General features: G+C 48.5%; 1 protein-coding gene across 12 annotated transcripts in view; it reads right to left on the bottom strand.

Moving 5' to 3' along the window:
- Positions 1-3,083: 3,083 nt before the first annotated feature.
- Ebf4 (early B cell factor 4) overlaps positions 3,084-24,461 on the bottom strand; it is a 75,357-nt gene continuing 53,979 nt past the window's right edge. The window contains exons 1-12 of one of the 12 annotated variants that reach the window (XM_006499285.3): positions 21,589-21,609; positions 14,710-14,791; positions 13,880-13,997; positions 13,662-13,795; positions 13,436-13,562; positions 11,860-11,948; positions 11,672-11,737; positions 11,405-11,576; positions 11,135-11,320; positions 7,909-8,106; positions 4,053-4,128; positions 3,084-3,875 (exon numbers count right to left, since the gene is read on the bottom strand). In XM_006499285.3, coding sequence (XP_006499348.1) covers positions 4,058-4,128; positions 7,909-8,106; positions 11,135-11,320; positions 11,405-11,576; positions 11,672-11,737; positions 11,860-11,948; positions 13,436-13,562; positions 13,662-13,795; positions 13,880-13,997; positions 14,710-14,724 — 1,176 coding nt within the window. In that variant the 5' untranslated portion in view covers positions 14,725-14,791; positions 21,589-21,609 and the 3' untranslated portion in view covers positions 3,084-3,875; positions 4,053-4,057. The other 11 variants (XR_374450.3, XM_006499279.3, NM_001110513.1 and 8 more) reach the window with 11 other exon arrangements.

Genomic DNA, 24,461 nt, shown 5'->3' with positions numbered 1-24,461 from the left:
GTGAGTTCCAGGACAGCCAGGGCTACACAGAGAAACCCTGTCTCAAAACAAAACAAGCAAACCAAAACCCAAACAACAACAAACCAAACAAACAAACCAAAACCCCTCCCTAAAAAGAAAGAGACAGACAAGGAAGTAAGGGAGGGAGAGAGGGAGGGAGAGAGGGAGGGAGGGAGGGAGGGAGGGAGGGAGGGAGGGAGGAAAAGGACTGAGGTGACAGAATAAACTCCATTTTGTTCTTAAGACTCCATTCTAAGTTAACTTGCCCTTAGAGAGGCATGGCCCCCCCTCCCTTGAGGTCTGAGAAAAATCGCAAAATGTCCCTGGCAGTTGCAAAATAGACACAGCAGCTGCAGCTGGCTGATAACAACAGAGTGGGCTAAGAAAACCCAAGTTGTTCCCAGGTGAAAATGCCCCTTTTTAATGTATGCTCCCTCCTTATGGTTTAACCAGGAGCTGTAAATCAATAAGCTTAAAGACCAACATTCCTTTACCCCCTCATGTAATGCCAAGGCTTAGAAACCCTCACAGTTTTTTCCTTTATAAACCTCCTTCACTTAGACCTGGGGGTCCACTCTTCTTCCTATTCCATCCAGAAGGTTGGTGGAACCAAGCTCAAGCTTGAATAAAGACCCTCATGTGCTTGCATCAGCGTTGTGATTCCTGGGGGTCTCTTTGGGGTTTTTACAATCTGGGCACAAAAGAAAGAAAGGAAGAAAGGAAGGGAGGAAGGGAGGAAGGGAGGGAGGGAGGGAGGAAGGAAGGAAGGAAGGAAGGGAGGGAGGAGGCTGGCTGAGCAAGTGTGGAAACAGGTCAGTAGGCAGTGCTCCACCCTAGCTTCTGCAGCAGCTCCTGCCTTCAGTTTCTGCCTTGACTTCCTACCCTGACTTCCCTGGATGATGGACAAAAGCTTTAAGATGAAATAAGCCCTTTCCTCCCCAAGTTGCTCTTGCTTTTGGTCATGGTGTTTTATATATACTTTTAAAGTTGTTAGGATACCGTGGTATTGGTATGACAGACAAAAGGACAAATAGATCAGAGTAGAGAATACAGAACAAACCATTGTATGCATAGACAATTGATTTATGGTAAATCTCCAGTGCAGTGAGATGAGGAAAAGACAGCAAGTTTAACAAACAGTGCTGGTCAATGACTATCCATTTAGAAACAAGCACGTTTGATCCTCTGGTCACTATGGCACACTAGTCATTCTAGCTGAGTGTGGTGGTTTAGTCCTTTAATCCTAGTACTCAGGAGACAGAGGCAGGCAGATCTCTATGAGTTTGAGGCCAGCCAGGGATACATAGTGAGATTCTTAAAAAACAAAACCAATCAAACAACAACAACCAGAAAAAACGAACACCGCTAATAATGCTATGGGAGAGATTGGGAGCATGGCAGAGTTGAGTGGCAAACACTGCAGGGTCCACTTATGGTTAGTGCCTCACAACCACCAGGCTCTCATGCTGATGGGCTTCTTGTGAGCATCAGACCTCTAGCTCACTCTGTTCTATCACCCACTGGTTGTACTTACTACCACTGAGGTGACCAGCAGAAGGCTATCTTCTGCCTGAAGGTCAAAGTGCAAAGGTGTGTGTGTGCATGGATTGGAGGGAGGTGGCTACTTCACGCAAAGGAGTTCAGGCATTCAGAGAATCTGACTGTGAAATATCTCTTTTCTAAGGGGAGAAAGATGCTGTAGACGTGACTTCTTCCTCTGTGGAAAAATCATCTCAAAGAAGATACACCTCAGAGTCTACGTGGGCCACCTTGAACATCCTGTGACACAAGCATGCACACACGAATAGCAATATTTTTTTATTTTATAAAAGAGCATTGGTTGTGTCGGTGGGGAATAGACCTTGGAGATCACTTGACAGGAGGATGCTTATCTTTCTGCAGGGAATGAGGTTATTGTTTCAGGTTTCTCATTCTGATGTATAATCTACCTGGGAACTGGTCTGTGTGTGTGTGTGTGTGTGTGTGTGTGTGTGTGTGTATGTGTGTGTGTGTGTTTAAGAGAGGTCATGGAAATTCAAGTGGTGCTTAAGTACTAAGGTGGGATCCCCAAGGACAGTTAGATACCATATCTCATTTTGTATTGATCATGTCACCTGACCCATTTGGGGGACCAGAGCATAACCACCATCCAGTTATCAGTTGTCTCCAGTACAGATTAGAGCTGCAAGGGGCTGACCTTTATAGGACTCTGCACAGCAAAAAAAAAAAAAAAAAAAAAAAAAGGCTTGTAGTTGAATGGAACTTGCTTGGGTAAATAAGCTTTGCTTGTCTGTAATGTGGGCTTCCGCCAGGGACAGCGGGGAAGGCCTAGCACTGAGGTCAAGATGACACCAAAACCATGCATCCCAGGTGGAAGGAATTCTAGATGCTGCCCAAGCACACCAGAGAAAGAAGTGGAGGCCTCTGAGGACAAAGCAGCCCACCCACTGTGGCAAGGATGTTCTCCCAGAAGGCTGCAGGGCTTGAGTGTGGGGGTTGATAAAGACAGGGTTTCCAAATGCCCAAATCCAAGGGCATTGGACTCCCTGGATGGTGGATTCTTTAAAAACAAAACAAAACAAAACAAAACAAAAACCCAGGTTTCAGAAAGAGAAAATCTGACTTTACCCAGGGTCCAAGGGTCTGGGAGTCTTCTAGGGCTCTAGATGGGTGAATAGGCCAAAGGCTTTTTTTTTTTTTTTTTTTTTTTTTTAAACTATTCTCCTTTTAAACAGGTAAAGCCAAAAGGAATCTGGTTCTTGGGAGGAGGCAAGAGGGGGTTGGAGTGTGATTCAGAGCGGCATCCTGGGACCCATGGCCCTACACATCTAGTTTAGATTTAACCTGTTTTGCCTGAGTTCCCATAAATGTCCAGCAACCCTTATCTTGGGGGTGGCCAGACAATCAGGATACCAAGTTCTAAGTTCCTGCTCATGCCTCAGCTGGCACTGTTGGGACTGAATCCATGCCGAAGGAACAAAGCAGAGGCTAATTCCTAAGCTGAGACACAAAGTTGCCCAGGGGCATGGGTCAAAGTGGCCCTCAGAGATCTATGGAGCCTCTAAGAAAAGCAGACAAAAGAAGCAGGCACAAGAGGCCACGTGGCCACCTGCATCTGGTTTTATTGTTCCATTTTGTCCAAACTCATCAGAGTGTGAGGCCACCAAGGCATGGCCAGGCTGTTCTTTGGGGCCAGCTAGAGCTGGGTGTGTGGTGGTAGGGGGACAAATTTCATGAAACATCTATTGGGGTCAGAGTCAAAATCCAGGAGGCCCTTCTGTGCATCTTCCATGCCTAAAACCCCCAAAGGGAGGTGGGATATGATCAGCATGAATGTGCTACTCTCAGAGGAGGAAGTGAAGGCAGCCAATGGGGTCCAGTGGCTCGTGGGCAGCTCCATGGGAGCCTGAATGGGCCTCCTGAGACTGCTAGACACCTTGCTGGCAGGAGAGAAGGCGGCTATTAGGTCAGGTATGATTGGTCAGATGCAAACAGGGCCTCTCTAGATGACCTCTCCCTGAGCTGTCCTCTTTCCCACAGTTCTCAGTTCTTGCTCATCTTACCAACATCCCTGGTCTGCACAAAATTCCTCTTATAGAGGAATTGATCCAGTAGTAAGGCCCGACATCCCAACACCTCCTCCCTACGATGCTCTCCTGCCAAGAGCGTCCTCACAGTGCTGAGGTTCTAATGTGTCCCGAGAAAGAGAGGTAAGTATGAGGGTCTGTGGGTGTGAGGGGCCTCCAGCACAGAGGTGAAGGCCTCTCCCTGTGTATCCCAGGGGTCGAGGTCCACCCGAAGCCCTGCCATCCGGCCACGAACGTGAGTCCAGAAAGACCTCCAGTCCAGCCCTGTTGGGGACAGCACCTGCGGACCTGGTGGGGAGAGGAGAGAAGAAAGTCTTGGAGGGAGGCTGGCTGCAAGATCGGAAGCCCTTTCTCTCAGCATGTTCTGTGGTCAGCTATGTAGACAGGCATAAGAAAGGAAGACTTGGACCCCAACTACCCAACCCTGCTAAACCCATCCCAGGGCCAGATGAAAGGCCAACCTACCATAATTAGGAGTATGCCAAGCCCTGGAGTCCCCGGGCTGCAGAGTGGAACTTGTCAGTATCTTCAAAAGGCTGGTCTGTGGTCACCAAGGAGAGAGGGAAATAAGCCTTCTGTGGCCTGGAGAGTTTACCTGCCTGTTCTCTGGGCTGAAGATAGAAGGCAGGATATATAACATTTCCTACTGGCTGTCAATCTCTCTGGCATTTGTTTGGGGCCAGAACTATGGGTGGAAAGGTGAGGGGGACTCTCAGGATGAGACACAGCCTACACTCTTGATTTCTTCTCCCTGACTTCTGGCCTTCTCCTCTAGGCTGCCCTCTTCCTCCTCCCTCCCTGTGGCTCTGTGGGTGTCTGTTGTATATGTGTGTGTGTGCATGTGGGCTCACCAGTGCACCTATGTGTTGAAAGGCAGAGGTTGGCTCTGGGTGTCTTCCTTCACTTTATTTTAGAGACAGGATTATTCAGACTCACTGAAACTGGAATTTGCCATTGTTTTCCAGGTTGGCTTGCTGGCCTGTGAGCCTGAGGTATCTGCCTGTCTTCCCCAGGGTTGGGGGTTACAGGCGTGTTCCAGTACACTCAGCCTTTGTGTGGAAGTTAGGTGTCTGAACTCAGATGTTCGTGCTTATACATCAAATACTTTGCCCACCAACCCCTCTCCCAAGCTCAGACACACTTTCTTCTGGGCCTGTGCCAAGGTGAGGAAGCAGATGGGTGAGGACCAGGGCAGTAAGGAGGAAGCAGCTTCCAGGAACACGGGTGCAGCCTCTTGTCTGCCACACACAGGTGGGAAATACATCGTGTCACTAGCTCCCACCCTGCTGAGCCCTGTCTATGTGCTGGCACGACTCTTCAGTCCTCTATCTTCCCTATCTCTGAAATTTTTAGCTGCATACATCTTAAGACAAATTACCCAAGAGTTGAAAATAAGACCAAGAACAGAGGGGCTGTATCGTCTTAGGGGCTGTGGAAGTAGAGAATAGGGTCCTGCTATGTAACCCAGGCTGGTTTTGAACTGGAGATCTTCTTAATCTGAGACTTACCATTAAGTACCACTATGCCCAGCTAGGACTACACACATAGTCTTCTAGAGTCATCTTGGAGCAATATCTAATAAACTGACCTTAGAGTCATCTTATTCTGTGTTGAGTTGACTTAGCTTGGATGAGACTCATTTGTTTGAAACAGGATTTGTTTGAACAGCAAGCCCTGGCTGTTCTGGAATTTGCTAGCTCTGTAGACCAGGCTAGCCTCAAACTCACAGAGACTCTCTGCTAGCTATGTAGACCAGGCTGGCCTCAGACATACAGAGACTTGATTGCCTCTGGAGTGCTGAGTTTAAGTGTGAGACCTCGTGCCTGGCTTGGAGGAGACTTCTGGTTAACAGAGAAGATACTCTTGGGAGTTGATGGAGCACTGATGTATTGAGTCTGAGGCTGTCTTTGGCTGCAAAGAAGCCTTGTCTGAAAAACCAACAAAGAAAGGAAGGAAGGGACAGAGGGAGGGGAGAAAGGAAGACCCCTATATAGGCAAGTTTACTACTGCCTTAGAGAGCCAGTCTCCAGACTTTATTGGCATTTCTTACGTAATTGACTTTTCCAATGCATTCTTGTGTGTGTGTGTGTGTGTGTGTGTGTGTGTGTGTGTGTGTGTGTGTGTGTGTGTGTGAGTGATGCATTCATGTGGGCACATGAATGTGTAATTGCACACGCATGCACGCACGCATGCACACTGGTGTTAACAACCATCCTATTCTTATTCACTGAGGCTGAGGCAGATCTTTTTTTAATGACACCTAGAACTCACTGATCCGGTCTAGCTACCCTCACTAGCCAGTTTGCTTTCAGGATTCCCAACGCCACCTTCCTGAGATTACAGGCTGGCTGCCAGGCTCACCCAGCATCTGTGTGTGTTGGTTAAGAGTTTTAAACTCTGACCCAACCCCCCAAGTCCTCTTGTATTAAGTCACTTTGTCACCCTGCTGGCTCATTCGTGTTAGGGTTTTGACATGTATCTGCATGGCTTATCTTCTAATACTTTGCACGTGGGTTTCTACACCCCAGCTTCTCTCTCCACAGACCTTCTTGAAGCCTCCTGCAGTAGAAAAAGAACTATCCTTCAAATCCTGCTTTGACAACAGGTCATCCTGTGGATGGCTTACCAGCCAGTCTCCTTGCCCTCTTACCCTGTATAAAAGTTGGTAACTTGAAATGGTTAATCAACCATCTCAGATCTGTCTGGATTGTCCAGAGCAGTGGGCTCTAGAGGGTAAAATACCATTCTGTCTACAGAGCAAGGCAGGGCACAGCAAAACTGTGGGTCCAGGACCACAGTGGGTTGCTGGACCTCTCTGCACTATGGCCTTTCCCCAGTGCCAGGTGGATCTTCTGGCTGCTGTGTATAACCACCATCCTTGATTGTCTTCCCAGGCCCCTGGGAGTGCTTCACACTCCTTCTAGTGTACCCAAAGCCTGTCATCAAGAGAATCTTAGGGCTCAGAGGCCTTTCGGGGCACTGTTATTTTCTTCCAACTGTCATCATTGCGCTGCAGGATGACCATGGCCTCGGACAGCAGTCTTGCCTCCGTGACTTTATCTTGGCCTCAGCAAACTACATCAGATTTAGGAAACCACAAGGTTGTCTCTTCCTAAACCTCAAAGATATCCCCAGGAACTAATGTCTAGATGCTCTTTTTTAAAATAAATTTTATGTCAGGCATGGTGCTGTGAGCTTTGAATCCCAGCACTTTGGAGGCAGAGGCAGGTGGATCTCTGTGAGTTCCAGAACAGACAGGGTTATGTAGAGAAACCTTGTCTCAAACAAAATAAAACAAAACAACAACAACAAAACATTGTGCTCTAATAAATTTGTTTCCTAGAAGACTCACAGTATATCTCAGTTTATCAAAAACTGAATAAAAATCACCATTTCCCTGTTGAAGACTGATTTTTCCCTAAAGAATGCCCACTACTATCTGGAAGACTATCCTGTCGGGTACGTTCTACCCCAGCCTCTGTCAGTTCAGCTGTCCATCAAACTGCAGTGAACCCTTTTAAGGCTTCTGTATTTAAAGGGGGCCTTCAGACATAACACTTACCTAAAAATGTAACCTCTAGTCACTAAGCACCAGCTGCGGGGTAAATGCCAAACTAGGTGCAGGGCTAAGAGCTAAGTTCTGGTTTGGGTCCAGGGAGATCCTTCCAGACATCCTATCCTGTAGCTTCATAACGACAAGTCTTTGGGAGATGATGACGTCGTCTAGCCCTGCTCCCAGCTATTCCTCCTGACTGGGACTTGTTTTACCCATACCGTTACTCCTAGCTTCTTCCCCACAGCCATCTACCATGTTTCCAGGGCCTATTAGGTTGTGGAAAGTTCTGTCGGCTACAAGTGTCTGCTGCCTGTGTGAGAGGAGCTACCCAGACACAGGTACGTGTTCTTAGTTCCTGCACACCGGGAAAGGCTAAGCCACATCTAAGGTCAGTGACTTCTTGTTCATTAGATGACCCAGTCTCAATGCAGTATATCCCTCTGGTGGACACAGGAGAAAGGTTCTTTCAGCTCTTGGGGTTGGGTCTTTGCTCTGGGCTCGATTGAGCAGGGCTGAACTACCGAGACCTAAGTGGGGATTTCAATCTTAGCCAAGTGGTTGGTTGAGCGGGTCTAGATAGAGGCCAGGACACTTCAAGCTTTAAAGTTCGAGGAAGTGGAGTCCAGCTGAGCCTTCTTAGACACCCACAGAGCCTCTCACTGGGCACCCTCCAAAAGCAACTGGTCAACAGCACGGGGCTTTGGTGACGTCTAGATGGAGTAGACCCTTCCCTCAGGTTACTGTGAGGCAGCCTCGATCGCTCACCTGGAAGCCCCTCTCTGTGGGCTCTGGGGCAGGCCTGCGATGGGGAACTGGGTGGGCGCAGCACAGGGGCGAAGGCGCTCCTCTGCTTGACAGCGCAGATCATGTTGACAGGCGAGAAGGAGAAGACGCTGGTGGTGGGGGCGGCGGCCGGAAGGGACATGGAGGAGGCAGCCGCCAGCGGGGGGCTAGAGGGCATGACTCCGGGGCGGGGCGAGGAAGGGGCAGGTGCGGCAAGGAAGGCAGTGGGAGACACAACAGGGAGACGGCACCAGAGTGAGCAGCAGGGTTGCGGTGTCACGTGGGCAGTGAGTCCCTGCAGACCAGGCTGCTGGCTCAGGCCTCCCTGGGATGTGGTCTTCCTAAGGAGACCACAAGGGAATGTCTAGAGGTAAACTGGGAGCCTCTGGGCCCCGGACCAGTCCTTGCCTTTTTTTCCCCCAGAGTTTTGGGCATCACATTCAGGGATGGAAATGACAGGATCAGTCCCAGTGAAAACAAACAGTGGGAAATGCTCCCAACAGCAGGAGATAAGAAAGAGAGGGAAAGACGGGAATTCCTGTGGAAAACCGCTGGAATTCTGAAATGCTTATGAGTGTGTATTGCCAAGGCTAACTTCAAAGTTCAAGACCAAAGTTGGAGTAAGTAGATAGGGATGAAGTCTTGGTATATGTGCAGCCTCTGAGGTAATGACGGCCACACAAACACCCAAACTTCCTCTCCAAATGAACGTTCCTACCTAGCAGATCCTATACTTTGTTCTCCCCACCCTGGGTACTGTTTCTTTCCACTTTAACTCAAGGCCCTGTCATCTCCAGTTGGACCCCGGAAGCCTCCTGTATCTGCTCGGGCTCCTGTCTAGGGTCTCTCAGTTCCAACTTTCTACAACCTCGACCATCAGTCAATGGACCACAGATACAGATTTTGTGGAAGAAAACTGTGGCCTGAGAAGGCTTCTGACACCAGAGCCAACCATTCTAAGACTTTTGATACAAAAATGACTGCAATTGCTACCCTATTCTAATGTCCTTAGCCATGGTCACCATCTCCTTGAAGAAAATACTCAATACTAGCATTTTCCTGGACATAATCTATTTATCCCTAGACATAATGAAGTGCTTTACACCAATGAATGGATGTGTGTGTGTGTATGTACTGGATATATATATATATATATATACACACATATATATACATATATATATATTATATATATACATATATATTATATATATACACACACTGGATATATATATATTATATATATCCATTATATATACACATTATATATTGGAGATATATATATACACACACACATATATACACACACACTGGAGATATACATATACATATATATACATATACATATATACACACACACACACACACACACACACACATATATACTCTTAAGGCCCAGAGAGCTAATAGCCACATAGCCACATTTTGCAGAATAGGACAATTCTCAATTCTGATGACATTTTAGGGATACCTTGGAAAACTCAATGAGAATGACACACTGGTATGGTATCACAAAGCACCCTGCACTTGGGGAATGGGAACAGGCCTGTGTAGAGTACAGAATATCCCTGATGATGGTGAAGCAGGGCGTAAGTGCCTCTGGAAGTTCAGATCTTGTTGCATGGTGTGGCCCAAGATAGACTGCACTGGGACAGCTGTCACTGCTGCCCAGTACTGTTGTGTCTCCAGGAAAAGGCGAGCCATGCAAACACAAGGGAATCCTAGAAAAACGCTGTGAGGTCGATTGTCTCAGAACTGAAGGAATGTGGAACAATGGGACCTGATCCTGGGCTAAGCCCAGGAGAGATTTGCTTTGGTAGGGACACAAGAAGGCTATAGCCCGTGTGGACTCTGGCTTAGAGGAACCGTGGATTTCACAAGTAAATTCAAGGTCAAAGTAAGTGCCAGGCTGGGTTCATAGCCTGTAAGAACAGCACCCTCATAAGGAAAATTAGGCAGGGGACTAGTCATGTTAGGTCAGGTACTGAAAAAGAGGGGAGGCAGAGGGGAGGGACCTGCAGGTAAAACCAAAGCTCCTCCAAGGGCAGATGCCACTACTTCCCAGGTTCAGTAGCCCCAGGCCTCGAGGCACAACTCTCTTGCGACTCTAGAGAGGTTTTTGCTGGAGAAAAGGCCTGAACAGGGTCTGCCAAGCCGAGTGCTTTATCACCATACGTGTATATAAGTATCTGCTGAGCAACCATTGGTATTGCAAGGGACTGACAGGCAGTGCAAAACAGTAAGGCATAAAAATCCATTGTCCATCCGCCCATCCATCCATCCATCCATCCATCCAAGGGGACTGACTTAACCCAAGATGACAGAGGGAAGTCGGTTAGCACCTGCAGTTTGGGTTGTGCCTGCAAAATCATACATTCTTTTTGAATGTCGTCTGGCTTTCTATGCACGTGGCATATCCAGGTAAGAGGGCCACCGGAAGCAGGGGGTGCTGCTGATCCCGATTTACTAAGAGGAACTTGGGTTTCTGAGTGTAATTTGTTGAATGTCTGAAAGCTCCTGGCTAAGACACCCAATTCTGTATACAGTTCTGATCACAGAGAATTCTCTTGTTTTGCCTGAACCATCTGGGAGAACCTGAGAGGCTGCTCAAGGTACCCAGAGGGACGGGACAGGAGTAAGAGTGTCCAGTAAGTGAGGAAGCTCCTCCAGCCGCCCCCCACCCCGCCCTCGCCGCGCCCCTAGGGGACCCTTGGTTTTCCCTGCCCCAGGAAGTGCTTCTGAAACCCAGAGCCACACATCCCTGGGGACTACCAGGCGCTGGAAGCCCAAGTCTCTAGAGGTTCCCTAGGCTTCCAGCAGGGGCCGCCAGCCTCCTCCCGAAGTATCGGTGGAGGCCCAAAAGGTTGCTGTCCACCAGGTTTCAGCACAGGTCCCCCTAATTAAGGGCAGCTTCATAATCATGGAAAGGCTGGAAGCGATGTGTACAACTGAAGTCAGCAAATAGGGCTTAAGGTTGGCCCCAGGATCCCGGGGCTCCCCGTAATTTAGTCCAAAACCAAGGAATGGTCATATGAAAGGAGGACTAAGGGCTCTCCATGGCTAGGCCAGGGTCCACCCGCATAAGGCAGGAACTGAAGTCCACACCCCAGGATGGGCTGAAGGCAGGGCTGAGTCCATTCTGCATTCCCCGGGCTGATCTCTACCACCCCTTCCCCACGCGCGCTTCCTGTGGACTGGGGACACTCACTGGCGAAAGGTGAGGTTGCGGTGGAGCCATTGAGGAAGCTAGGGGACCCGGGCACGCCAAGGCCAGTCACACCAGGCGCGCCATAGCTACCGAGGCCGGCTCCAAGGCCACTGCCATAGCTGCTCTGCTGAGAGCCGGGGCTGGGCGCGAACCGGGGAGACGCGCTGCCGCAGCTACGGGCATAGCCTGCGGGAGAGTGGCTGTTAACCATCTGGCAGCGCAAGGCTCTTCTGTTGCACCGCTATTGAGGGCAGGGGCTGCGACACCCACCCGGCTCCGGTGTGGTATCCCCGACGGCGATGGCCAGAGGGCTGCTGAAGGCATTGATACCCACGACGGCGGGGTGCGGGTGGCTGGGGGCCAGGGGTCCGAGTGGTGCAGGCGCGCGCGGGGCGCTGTACAGAGCCTCGGCCACGTCCGCCGCACGTTTCAGGAGGAGCTCCTGCGAAGACAAGAACGGGGCACGGCCGGGGCAGCGGCAGGCGCAGGATCAGAGCCCCGGCCCCTCGCGCTGGGAGGCGGGCAGAGGCGCCATACCTGGTTACTGCTGGGCACTCCGTACAGGGCCTCCGCCAAGTCAGCCGCCCTTTTCAGCAGCACTTCCTAGAGCAGGGGAGGAGACAGAACCAAGGGGCAGCCCTTAAGGTCCCACAGGTGCCCCAGAGGGGTTTCTTCGCCTTCTTGCCCACAGGACATCCTTATTTCCGGCCCATCTCTCTGAGTACCTTGGGTAGCCTCTCAGGGTCTCCGGGGTGTCTGGGAATAACTTTCTGGAGCCTCTGGAATCCGTAGTCAATGGTGGGTTCATTCAGGGCTGGGAAGAACATCAATATTTGGAGGACACCCCTCCCGGAGCAGAGCTCAGTTCCACCAAGCCCAGCCCATGTGGCCCAGAAAACCATGCTCCCATATATCAGCGAGCATCAGGGGAGTCTTCTCAGTTCCTTCAATTTATTTGGTTAGAATTAACTCAACAAATATTTAGTGGGCCAGGCTCTGTGCCAAACTTGGCATCAACACACACACACACACACACACACACACACACACACACACTTCTGTATTCATTTGGTCATATCCGTTTGTCATTTTAAACAAACCTTAACAATATTTATCACGGGTCGGGTAGCTTCTCAACATGTAACTACAAAGGTTTGCCTGCACCTCAGGAAAGCGACCCACCAAAACCTTGGGCTCCGGAGGAAGAAGCAGCCAGTCAATCTCTGGCGCTCCTCCCTCCTCACCTCCTTGAGCTCCTTACCCTACCCTGGTCTCAAGCTCTATTCTCTTCACTTCCAATGCTAGACATGGTTTTCCCCTTTTCCCTTTTCCCTTTTCTCTTTTCCCTTTTCCCTTCCCCTCCCTTCCCTTTTTCCCTTTTCCCCCTTTTAGCCCCTTTTTCCCTTTTCCCCTTTTTCCCTTTTCCCCCTTTCCCCATTTCCCCCTTTTCCCTTTTTTCCTTTCCTTTCTCCCAAAGCATAAAGTACGCATTTCTTGGGCTTTCTTCTGGTCGGTCCCCTGCCACCAGCGCCTGGCTCCCTACTCCTCTCTACTTACACCCTAGCCTAGCTCCACAAACACTCCCAGATGTGGTTTCCTCTGTCGCGTCCTCCGGCTACCTGCCCATTCTGTGTTTGCAGCCCAGCCTGTCCAAGTTATGAAGGAGACCTGAGGGTGTCCCACGCCCTCTGCGAACACAGGGAGAAGCCAGTGGCTTGAGCTGGGGGCAGAATCAAAGATGGCAGTGCCTGGGGATTGCCACCAGTGGTCAGACTGAATCCAGTTTTCGTTATTGCCTCCCCTTGAGCCTTGTGCTAACTGTTCAACAAGGGTTGAACATCCTTTCTACAAGGGTGTTTGTGGGTGTGAACACACACCAGTATGTGAATGTAGAGTGCATCCCAGATAACCCAAGACACCCTCAAAAGGTTTGGAGAATAGTACGCCCATTTGGAAGCATCTTTGAGAAGAAAAGGCAAAAAAAAAAAAAAAAAAAAAAAAAAAAAAAAAAAAGAAAAGAAAAGAAAAAGAAAAAGCCTCCAGGAGGTCCTGAACTCCAGAATACATGGCCAGAAAGGAAAGATGACCCCTGGTGAGAAAACTTGAAGCAGAAGACTTGGAAATAAGGGGCCAGAAACTCAGGGACAAACACACAGGTCAAGAGGAAAAAGGACTTTGAGTGATCACTTAGTAGGATTAGCTGCTTGGGCCTTTTGGCTAACTGTAGATTTTTGTTAACCTGCAACTGTGTCTGAGTTCTCTGTGACTCTTCCTCCCTGCGTCAGCTGCCCGATTCCTTACCTGTGTAGACAAAGCGGCCAGGGGCTCCTTTACAGAACTGCTTGGACTTGTAGGAGAGGGTCACTTCTACTACCCCAGGGATGTGTCGGGGTGGTGTCTGCACCCGGATAGCATGGGGAGTGATGAGCTGCGAGAGAAGAGGGGAGGCCTGCAGGTCTAGTCCTGTGGGAAGGGAGGGCCTAGCCCTGAGACTCAGAGGGAGACTGACTGGCAGGGGTTGGCCCACCTCGCTCCACAGGAGCACGTTGCCAAACACGACCTGCAACCCGTCGAAGAAGTTGTCTCCGATGATAATGACGGTGGCGCCTCCCGTGGTCCAGCCCTCCCCTGGGCTGATGGCCTTGATGCAGGGGGTGGCAGCTGGGAGGCAGGAGAGGACCCAGGTCAAGGGGCTGTACCAAGGTGGAGACTGAAGCTGATCAGGGCTGGGCTGGGAGTCCTGACCTTCAGAAGGGTCCAGGCGTCGGGCTCTGCGTCCATGCTTGGAGTTGTTGTGCACAAACATGTTGTCCGACACAGCCAGCACATGGCCATCCACACTCACGGTCGTGGACACCACCACCTGTGTGCACAGGTCAGACCACTCTGGCTGGGGCCCTTGGGTCCCCTGAGTGGGCACTGTTAGGAAGAACTAGCACCTTGAGGTGGGTGACTGGAAGCTGAAATTCAGAGTTTCCTTAGGGGAGGGGAGGTCCAGTTGGGTGGGGGTTGTGCTAGAGCAGCTGAGGCCAGCTGAACCAGATGACACCCCCGATGAACTGACCTCCAGGGAGCTCTGAAGAAGTCATAGCTCTTAGGCAAAGAGTACCCTCTGTTTTTTGCACACACAGAAACACTATAGAGTATGAGTCAAGTCTGGAGACAGGAATGCCTTCCTAAAGTTGGAGCACAACATCAGTTACCATCAACAGGAGCTCCCACTTTATTCTGGGCAGGAAATCGGTGCTGCCTTCTCCCTACCCCCTGCTCTGGGAGGGGTGTGCAGGTTGGGGATGTGCTAAGGGCAGCTGTTCTCAGCTTCACACTATGCAAATTACCTGGGTCGTTAATCATGTAAAAATGTCACAATTAGCATCTTCTTAAGTGGGACTCTAATGAAGCCTCCCTTGGCAGTCAGCATAAGTTGAGATGGAGCTGCCCCGCCCCCAGCAGGCACCAGGCTTGAGGCCCGGGGCTGGGCAGAGACCTGCTCAGGCAGGGTCACAGCTTTCCCTTCACCTATGGGGGGGGGGGGGGAGATTTGCATGGGGTGAAAGGACTCTTCCCGAGCCTACCTGGAAGCGGCGCATGTCTCGGGGATTCCCGGCATTCTTCAAGCAGTTCTGGTTGCATTTGAGAAAGAATTTGAGGAAGAACCTGAAACAGTGAGATTGGGAGGCTCAAGGTAAATAGATGAAGTTCCTGATTCTCTGTTGTGCTCCCTCCCAGCACAGTGACACTCTTGGTGGCTTATACACAGGTGCACACTCCACATTCCTATCTCAAGCTGGGTACACACAGAATGCCTGAGATGGACCAAACAGATCCCTCACAAGGGCTACCTTAGTACACAGGTGTACACAGTGCTTATTTGTCTATAAAATGTATGTTTCTCCACCTTCCCAGTGTATATCCACCACCAAATGTGCCGATCAGACATCCACAGTAATGTGCATTATATAATACACACATATATATATTATATTATATTACTCACAAATTATACTCCTCACAATGTGTACCTACCACACATACACTGCATATTCCATAGGAAACATATACTCAGATATGTCCAATACTGAATACAGTCAATGGAAAGACCATGCATATCTGTCATAGTCTATGACCATCACACATGACATGTCTGCCATGCATCACATCTCTCCTCAGATATAACCATCACCTATACAACCTGTGCTCGGCATAAACAGCGTGTCAGTTATCAACGATGCATACGCTTTATTGATCATTACTCAAAGATGCAGCCATCTCACAAGCATGTACTTCACATATGACCTGTACTCATCAAACATGAGGCCAGGCATGGGGAAGTATCCATTTAAACCCCACACTGGGAGGCAGAGGCAGGCAGATCTCCATGAGTTTGAAGCCAGCCTGATCTACACAAGAAGTTCCTGGGCAATCAAGATTACATAGACAGACTCTGTCTCAAAACAATCAAATAATCAAAAAACACAGAATCTGAATGGTACAAGCCCACATGAGTGTTATGTGTCCATCCTACAGGGTTTATGCACAGCAAGAGTACAGAAAACCATCTACCTACTTGTGTGGTCTACGATTCAAAAACTGTCTGTGAGAATGACACCCTCCCCAGCAGAATTCCCTCCCACAGATTTTATATCCATCATACACTGAAAACGATAACGAGGAGTGCGTGCTTACCATACACACATACACCAAAAAGATAAGCAGCAGCTTGTTCCCTTTTTTACATATAAAATAGGGGAGAAAGCACAGCTGATACTGTGAAGCGGCCACTTAATGTACAGACACATGGGACCTTGAACCTCCAGTATTCCAAACACTTGGTGAGAAGCCTCAACACCATCAGTAAAATAACCAGAGATACTCTAGCCATTGTAAAGGCAAATGCCTTAGCCCCTGTGAGACGCTGGGAGCAGCAGTGGACATGTCCTACAATTGTAGAGGGCAGGGCAAAGTTCATGGAGGATCTTAGCAGGTAGCATGGCTTCCTGGGCGTCTGGTTAGTGTTCCCAATTTACTTCTACTAATTTGGGAACCATGTTTTCCATGCTGCTTATTTTAATAAATAGCTCTTAAGGGTCTAAATTTGGGGTGGTACTCTGAAAAAGTACATCCTGTAGCTATCTCTATATCGTTTATATACGTTCCTCAATCTTTAAGACATCTCATGGTATAGATGCCCTAGAGCCTCACAGTCCTCAGACTTGTCCCACACTCACACGTGTAGCACATCAGCTCCCGACGCACACAGAGTAGAGGCTAGTTTATTAATTTTCAGTACCCAGCATGCTTTTATCAGGAGCTAGAAGGTGGAAAACATCTCAGATCAGAACACAGTCCCTGTGCTGAGGGGACTGACGCTAACTCTTAGGCTGCATGGGTGATATGACGAGCAATGTATGTGCTGCGGGTGGACACACACGATACTTCCTTAGCATCCACACTTGCTCACAGTACCTGGCTCCCAACCCTGTAGAGTTGAGAGGAAGGGTTCCTGGGATGTGGATGAGATGTGGGTGCCCTGAACAGGTGCTAATCTGCACACTTGGTCAGCTAAGGGGTGTGCCACGGCAACAGCGACTTCAGAAAACACCTAGGCCAGCGGTGTTGCATGGCAACCTGGTAGGAATGCAGAGGTTCAGGCTCTGTCTTAGACCTGCTGAATCCAGTTTTGGTGGGGTCCAACCTTATATTCTCTTAAGTCCTCTGTGGCATGAACCTTTTGGAATATGCTTAGTCTCCATCTGAGATATACTGCAAGTATGAAATACATACTGGATTTCAAACACTTAGAAAAATGATTATAAAATAGTCCATGAGGTAGCTGGGTATGCAGGTGCATAACTATAATTTCAGCACTCAGTGGGTAGAGGCAGGAAGATCAGGAGTTCAAGGTTAGCCTCGGCTATACAGTGAGCTTAAGGCTTGTCTGGGCTATATGAGTAGCCCTCCAAAAACCAAACCTCAGTCATTTTTGTTTTGATCACACTGGAGGAACAATAATAGCTTAGATACATTGGATTAAAGAAAATAGATTATCACAATTAATTTTACCTATTCTAATGTTGTTGTTGTTTGTTTGTTTTTATTGTTGCTGTTGTCTGTTTATTTTTCACACAGACACAAGGTTTTTCTGTGTAGCCTTGGCTGTCCTGAAACTTGCTCTGTAGACCAGGTTGGCCTCGAACTCACAGAGACTCACCTGCCTCTGCCTCCATCTAGTGCTGGATTAAAGGCATGTGCCACCCTATTCTTTTTTGTTTTATAAAGAAGTTATAACCAGAAAACCTTACATGTGGCCTGGATTATATTTATATTAGATGACACTGCTGTAGAGTGTTTATGTCACTGCAATGCCCAAGAGTTCCTGATCCTCGGGTGAGGGGATGCCTAATCTTAGCGAATGGGGCATTCATGCTCAAAGATTGAGCTTTGGCCTAGTGACTGTGCCTGCCCCTCAAGTCTGGTCAGGAGAAAGAGGGTGGCTTATCTGGAGAGGCCAGACATGGGGACTGTGAACCGGGGGAGGCTCAGAAGGGCAGCTGCAGAGAGACAACATGGGGACACGAACCCAAGCATCTAAAACACCACCAGGGACCTGGGGCAGGTAGGCAGGTAGACGCTTTATTGAGGATTTGTGAATTTCTGCTCATCAGGAAGAAAGTACACTCCATCCCTAAAGCTGGAAAGAGCATGGAAAGAGTCCTCTGTGCAGCACTTCTTGCCCCTGGCTCCACAGGGCTCTAAGGGAGCCCAAAGAAATCCTTTACTCTGACTGAGATGAGCCACAGGCTGGGGAAAAGAAAACAAGCCCATAGGCCCCAGTCGTGTGAGCATGGGACTCTATGTAGTGCCAACCTCACTGCTGGCAACAGGTATCTCTGGGGACACAATTTCATCTGAATCTCCAAGAAATGCCTGTAAGATAAAGGCCACATCCCAAGAGCTGCCCTTGGAATGACCAGGAGACGATACTACAAATGCGAGTATGAGGTGACTATAGAAAGCATCAGAGAGGGAGCAAGACAAACCCTAAGGCAAGCCCAGCCCAGTCAGTTATGTAGTGAAGGCCTAGGGCCCTGCTCAGGCCATCCCTTGTCACTGTCTTGCTTCATCCTCTCAAAATGCTGAGGTGGCGTATGGTTCTGTAATTGCTCCCACTATACAAATAAGGATCAAGGTTAAACAAGAGTAAATTAACCCAATAGAGAAAGTCTAAACGCTAGGATGTGAGCTGAGGTCTCTGAGCTTTTGCTGCTGACAAGAGTCCCTGGAGGTTGGGATGTGAGAGTCCAGGTGGTATGGCTGGACTCTGCAGTCCTGAGAGGGGTCCTGTGTGGGTGTGGGGGGCCAGGATGGGCAGTAGGACTATTATATGGTATTTCCACTTGCCTATGGTTTAGGGCCTTTGCATGTTGTATCTGCAGCTTTCAAATTTTTGAGATTAAAAATGGTTGAACAAGATGAGCTAAGATTGGTGTTTTTATAGCTCGTTGAGGCTCAGTATCTATTCTGCTTTTATGTTCGACATTCTCCATACTAGGAAAATGTAATTAAGACCTGGCAGTGGTGGCACATGCCTTTAATCCCAGCACGCAGACAGGATCTCTGAGTTTGAGGCCAGCCTGGTCTACAGAAGGAGTTACAGGACAGCTGGGGCTACACAGAAAAACCCTATCTTGAAAACAAACAAACAGGAATAAAGGGAAGAAAAATCTAATTAAAAACAAAACGCAACAGGGTAGAGCTATAAACAGTAGTTATCCACTTGATAAGGCATTTGAAGGAAGTAAATATCCGTCAGGTACCTGTGATACAAGTCAAGGTAGGCGAGGTGGCTCATGCCTTTAACCTAGAGCTCTGGAAGTAGAGGCAGGCAGATCTCTGTGATTTCCAGGCCAGCCTGTTTACACAGAACTATATAGTGAGACCTTGTCTCAAACCAAACAAACCAAACACCAGAGTGTCTCAAAGGCACACCTCCCTTCCTGCATTTGAACTTAGTCTTAGTCTAGAGACTTTCTACTTCTTTAAATAAAAACAGCTCAGAATGAAATTAAGTTGGAGCTTCTTCGTCTTACAAAGAGGCAAGGCTGGGCTGAGCATGCGTCAAGCGCAACCACTGGACTCACAGATGAGCTGTGAGGCGCAGAACTGCATCAGGAAATCCATCCACCCCAGCACAGTCCTCAGCCAAAAGAGACAATAGATGAGAAAATGTTCGGGCAATCAATGAATCTACTGTTGTTAAATTCGAGATTCCCCTGGGGACAGAAAGCAGGGTGGTGTGAGTTGCTCTTCTGAGACCAGTGTCCAAGAACAGCACAGCTGGGCAGCAGCTGTCCTCAATGCTGGTGGTTAAAGAGCTCACAGCTGCCCTGCTACTTTTGAACCATTCCCAACCAGAAGCCTGTCCTCCCTGTCAGCAACCCATGGTCAATGACAGTCAATGACTAGATGGATCAAGCCTAGAAGCCTTCATACTTCACACCACTCCAGGGCATTGGGAAGGCTGGCTTCCTTGCCAAGTCATGGCTCTTCCTCACCAGGTCCCCGTTAGTCCCTTGTTGCTGTTTGTTTTGTTTTGTTTTGTTTTTCCCCAGATATCTCTTCAAATAACACACTTTCACAAAAAGCCCATCTCTCTGGCTACTTCCAGAAAATCTGATAAGAGGTCAGGCCACACAGCTGGGGCTTTTTCTCCTCGCCTCTTCCATCCCATTCTGAAACACTTACTGAGGGCTGAAACTATGGTGCCCACTTTTTCAGAGAAAGCTGGTAAGTAATTCAAAGACCTGGGCTGAGAGCCAAGTGGGATTCAACTATAGGGCCATGTCATTTCCTCCAGAATGACATCCGCTAGCCACTCTCAGCTACTGATGCTGTACAGTGTATGGTGTACGGCTTACGGTGTGTGGCGTATGGTGTGCAGCGTATGGTGTGCGGCGTATGGTGTATGGTGGCAGGATCTTAATATTTAAACCTTATTTCATTTTCACTTATTTAAAGCTGTTTTTCCATGTAGCTTATGGCTGCCATATTGAACGATGCAGATCTAGAAAGAGAGTGCAATGAATGATGCACAAGTTGGGAATAAGCTGTTCAAAGCAACCGTGGCACTCAAGAAAGTCTTGGGGAAGAAAGCAGACTTGGAGCAAGAGGAAGCAGAGAACCACATATGTATTTCTACATACAAGGTGGCAGTACAGATTGGGATGGGGCAATGGGTTAGGGGCCCTCTGCTAATCTTTATCCTAAAAGCCTTGTGTTTGAGCAGACTAGCCTCAAGAGCAGACTAGCACCCAGAACCATGCTTTCCGGGTGTGCTGCACTCTACCCCCAACTAGGACCACACTACAGATTCTGAAAACCCTTATCATCATTCATCTACTCCAAAGGACTGACTGATTGGACATATTTTACATGTCAGTCACAGGGGATCTAGAGGCCAGCAAGAGTGTTTCCTTTGCTGCTGTTGGAAGTGTTGGGGATTAGATCAGACACGCTAGGCAAGTGCGCTACCACTGAGCTCCAATCCCTCCATCAATTACTCGGGCTGGCCTTGAACTTGCAATTTTCATGCTTCAGTCTCCTGAGTAGTGGAGATTTATAGACCTGTGCCAATAGGTCTAGCTTCTGAACAATATTTTAAACAATTTACAATACATGAATAAAGATAGAGAAACTCAAAGAGCACCACACAGTGGTGGGGTGGGTGTGGCAGAATAATTTGCCAAGTATTCTGTGTAGGAGCAGCTTGTTTTGCCTGCCAAGGGTACAAGAGTTTCTATAGCTCACATCTGCTCTTGAGCATTGGGTCTTGGTGGACCTCAGAGAGAAGCAGGAGGCAAAGGGAACACAACTTTTCAGAGTAGTGGCAAGACTACCCGGGGGCAGTGGTAGGTCAGAGCTCTGGGACTGGCTTCATTTCATGTGTGATTTGGATACTGTGGGCAAAAGGAAGTTCTCATCAAATGCCTTACTGTGACTGCTGGAAGAGCCAGTTTCATTCCAGAGAGAGAGGGGCAGACCGGAAGAGATGAGGCCAGAGTGAATGAGGAGGTAGCTGAAGTAGTTGAGGCTTACATGGAGGTGGTCCAGGCTCCTTCCTGAACTTGGTGTGCAATAGCAGTCAAGACAGAAACTCTCCAAGGCCATAGCCACCTGACATGCCTGGACCTAGTCTCCCCACCAGGATCCCCAAGTACGGTAGAGGTGGCTGCTGTGCAGATGGGCTGAGGGACTATAAATAGCCAGGGCGCATACATTAGCATGCCAATGCACCCGCACCCCATCCTCTATGCTAATGGCCCACCATGCGCCTGAACACCTTCTGTTCCCCTGCATGCATTTGCATGCACAATTAGCATAATCTTGTATAATTAATGAACAGCGTCAATTTTAGCTCCTAAGTAATTTGATTAACATGTTGATGGGGCACTTACTAGGCTCTCCAAACCTCAGGGCTGGGCATGGGGCCTGAGGAGATGGGGAGAGGGGGTGGAGAAACTGCTGAGAGGTCCTCAGCTGTCCATGAAGAGTTGTGGAGACCCCACTTTTCCTGGATTGGCCTGAGGGGAGAGGAAGTGGAGAAGCTGGTAATTGAAGGTCTCTGGGTTCTTCCTATGGAGTTGGGGACCAGCTGGGGTGCAGTGACAGTGGCTAGTCTGAGCATTAAACTTGTTTGTGTCCATATGGACAGAGGCACATACATACATACATCTCTTGCATGTCCCCCTAGCTTGGAGAATCTTATGTAAGCGTGAGATATTAGACTAACTTCCTCCTCGTAGAGAAAGAGGGTGATCTTATGAGTAGTATAGGGATATGAAAGAGAGAGGGAAGACTTAAGTGGTGTGTTCCTTAGCCTTAAGGGTGGGAAGCTGGGCTCTTGAAGTACAAGACTTTGGCAACTCCTATTTGTGAGTTATATGGGAGGGAAGGAGGGTGGTGCTGGTGAGGCCAGGCATCTTCTGCAAGGTGCCAAGTAAGCCATGGTAAAAGGAAGAGGTAGGAGGCTGGATATAGCCCCTTTCTATCTAGAGAAAGACGAGATTCCAGCCCCAGGCTAGAGCGCATGCTAATGACCACCATTCTCCTGCTCCTCTAAGACTGTGGTTAGAGTCAGGAAGTTCTCCCTTGACTTTGAATGTTCTCACTGCTATCAGCTCAGGTGCCTTTGCTGTCTAAGGTGAGACCACGAGGAGCTGGTTCAGAGGCAGAAGGTGAGAAGTGATACGTGATACTACGTGATACTATGTGATACTACGGCAGGCACTGGATTCCTACCTCTCACTTAACTCCATGTGGCCTCTCCTCTACATCATCGGTATTCCTCCTCCTCCTCTCCCTCTGTGTGTGTGTATATGTGTGTATGTGTGTGTGTGTGTATGTTAGTGTGTGACTGTGTACGTGTGTGTGGGTGCATGTGTATGCATGTAGAGACCAGAAGACAACCTCAGGTATCATCCTTAGGTGCCATCCACCTTGTTTATCGAGGCAGGGTCTCTTACTAGCCTGAAGCTGAAAAGAAAAAAAAAAAAAAAAAAGAGCTAGACTGGTTAGCTCCAAGGATCGGCCCATCTCTGCATCCCCAGTAATGAGATTAATAAGCATTCTTATAAGAGTGGGTTCTGGGGATTCAATTCAGGACTTTGTGCTTGCAAAGCAAGTACTTTACCAACTGCACTGTCTCTCCGGCCCTTCTTTTCATTAACATCCCTACCAAGTGAGCAATTGGTCAGCTCTATTTCACAAGAATTAGAGACTAGTGAGGCATACCTCCAAGTTATGTGGCCAGACATTCAAGGCATGAGCACCAACCCCAAATAACTCTTCTGTGGTGGTTTGAATAAGAATGGCCCCAGAGGCTCATACATTGGAATGTCTGGTTTACAGCTGCTGGACTGTAGGAAAGACTAGGTGGTGTGGCCTTGTTGGAGGGGATGAGTCAATGGGAGAGGGCTTTTCACCTTCAAAAGCCCACACCAGGCACGGTCTCTGCCTCTAACTTGAGTATGAGGTGTGGTGCCAAGCCGCTGCTCCACTGTTATGTCTGTCTATCTTCTGCCTCGATCCCTGCCTTGACAGCCACAGACTCACCTTCTGAAACTGTAAGCAAGCTCCCAATTAAATACTCTCTCTCTCTCTCTTTTTTTTTTTTTTTTTTTTTTTGAGACAGGGTTTCTCTGTGTAGCCCTGGCTGTCCTGGAACTCACTCTGTAGACCAGGTTGGCCTCGAAATCATAGAAATCTGCCTGCCTCCCAAGTGCTGGGATTAAAGGCGTGTGCCACCACTCCTTTCTTTTATGAGTTGCTTTGTCATGGTGTCTCTTCACAGCAATAGAACAGTAACTAAGACAAGTTCTCTTAAAACAAAACTTTATATTCAAGTTGTAGACAGAACTATAGATATCTATCATGGATTTACAAACCACCTGTTATTTCTAAAGGGAGAGTTGCCCCATGTCCTTGATAGAGCAGGGGTCCCTTCGAGATGTTTGTCCTTATAACTGACATACAGCTTTGAACCCCAGGGCAGATAGAGAAAATTTGTCTCAAACTTCTTTTGTTCTTGTTGTTTTCTTCTTACTTCCCTCAAAAGCTCTGACCTGTGAAAAAGACTAGGCAAGGAAAGGAGATATGGCCATTCAGGTGTTAGGAAGTCAAACCATCAAAAGGAAGGGGCAGAATGGGTCAAGGCAGATGCCTATGTTTGCAGCATGATGTGATGTGGTTAGAAGGGCAAGAGCTACTGTGGGCTTAGCCTGGGACTGTGGTACAAGGAGCACTGCAGTTACTACTACATTAGGAATATGACTGATTTCTCACTAACTCATACTTGTTAAGCTGAGCTTGATTTAGGGGTTAGGCTAAAGCTGACCTCTGTCAGGTGGCTGAGACACGACCTATTTCAACAGTGTCACTGTAATAACACTCATTGTGCAGCAAGCACAACCCCATGGCAGAGATCATGACTAACAGCCAGAAGAAGAAAGCTAAGGTCCTAACCAGAAGGAATCTTCTATCTCCAGCTCAAAGGCAGGATCACCCTGGCTAATCAAGCAATTATTTAAGTCTTAGAGCTGTGATGTCTGATAAGGCATCTGAGTGTGGCTATTTAAATCTGACTTAAGGAGGGCTGGGGAGGATGGTTCAGCCATTAAAACCATTTCCTTTTTTTGCAGAAGACTCGGGCTCAGTTTCTGATACCCACATAATGGCTCACAATGACCTGTAATTACAGTTCAGGGTTTCTGATGTCCTCCTCTGACCTCCAGAGATTCCTGAACACATGTGGTGCATGTATGTACACTCA

The sequence above is a fragment of the Mus musculus genome, chromosome 2 (genome assembly GCF_000001635.26).
Source record: "Mus musculus strain C57BL/6J chromosome 2, GRCm38.p6 C57BL/6J".
Classification (NCBI taxonomy): Eukaryota; Metazoa; Chordata; class Mammalia; order Rodentia; family Muridae; genus Mus; species Mus musculus.
Note: the sequence above shows the minus strand (reverse complement) of the source record. Positions and strands in the feature narration are given on the sequence as shown.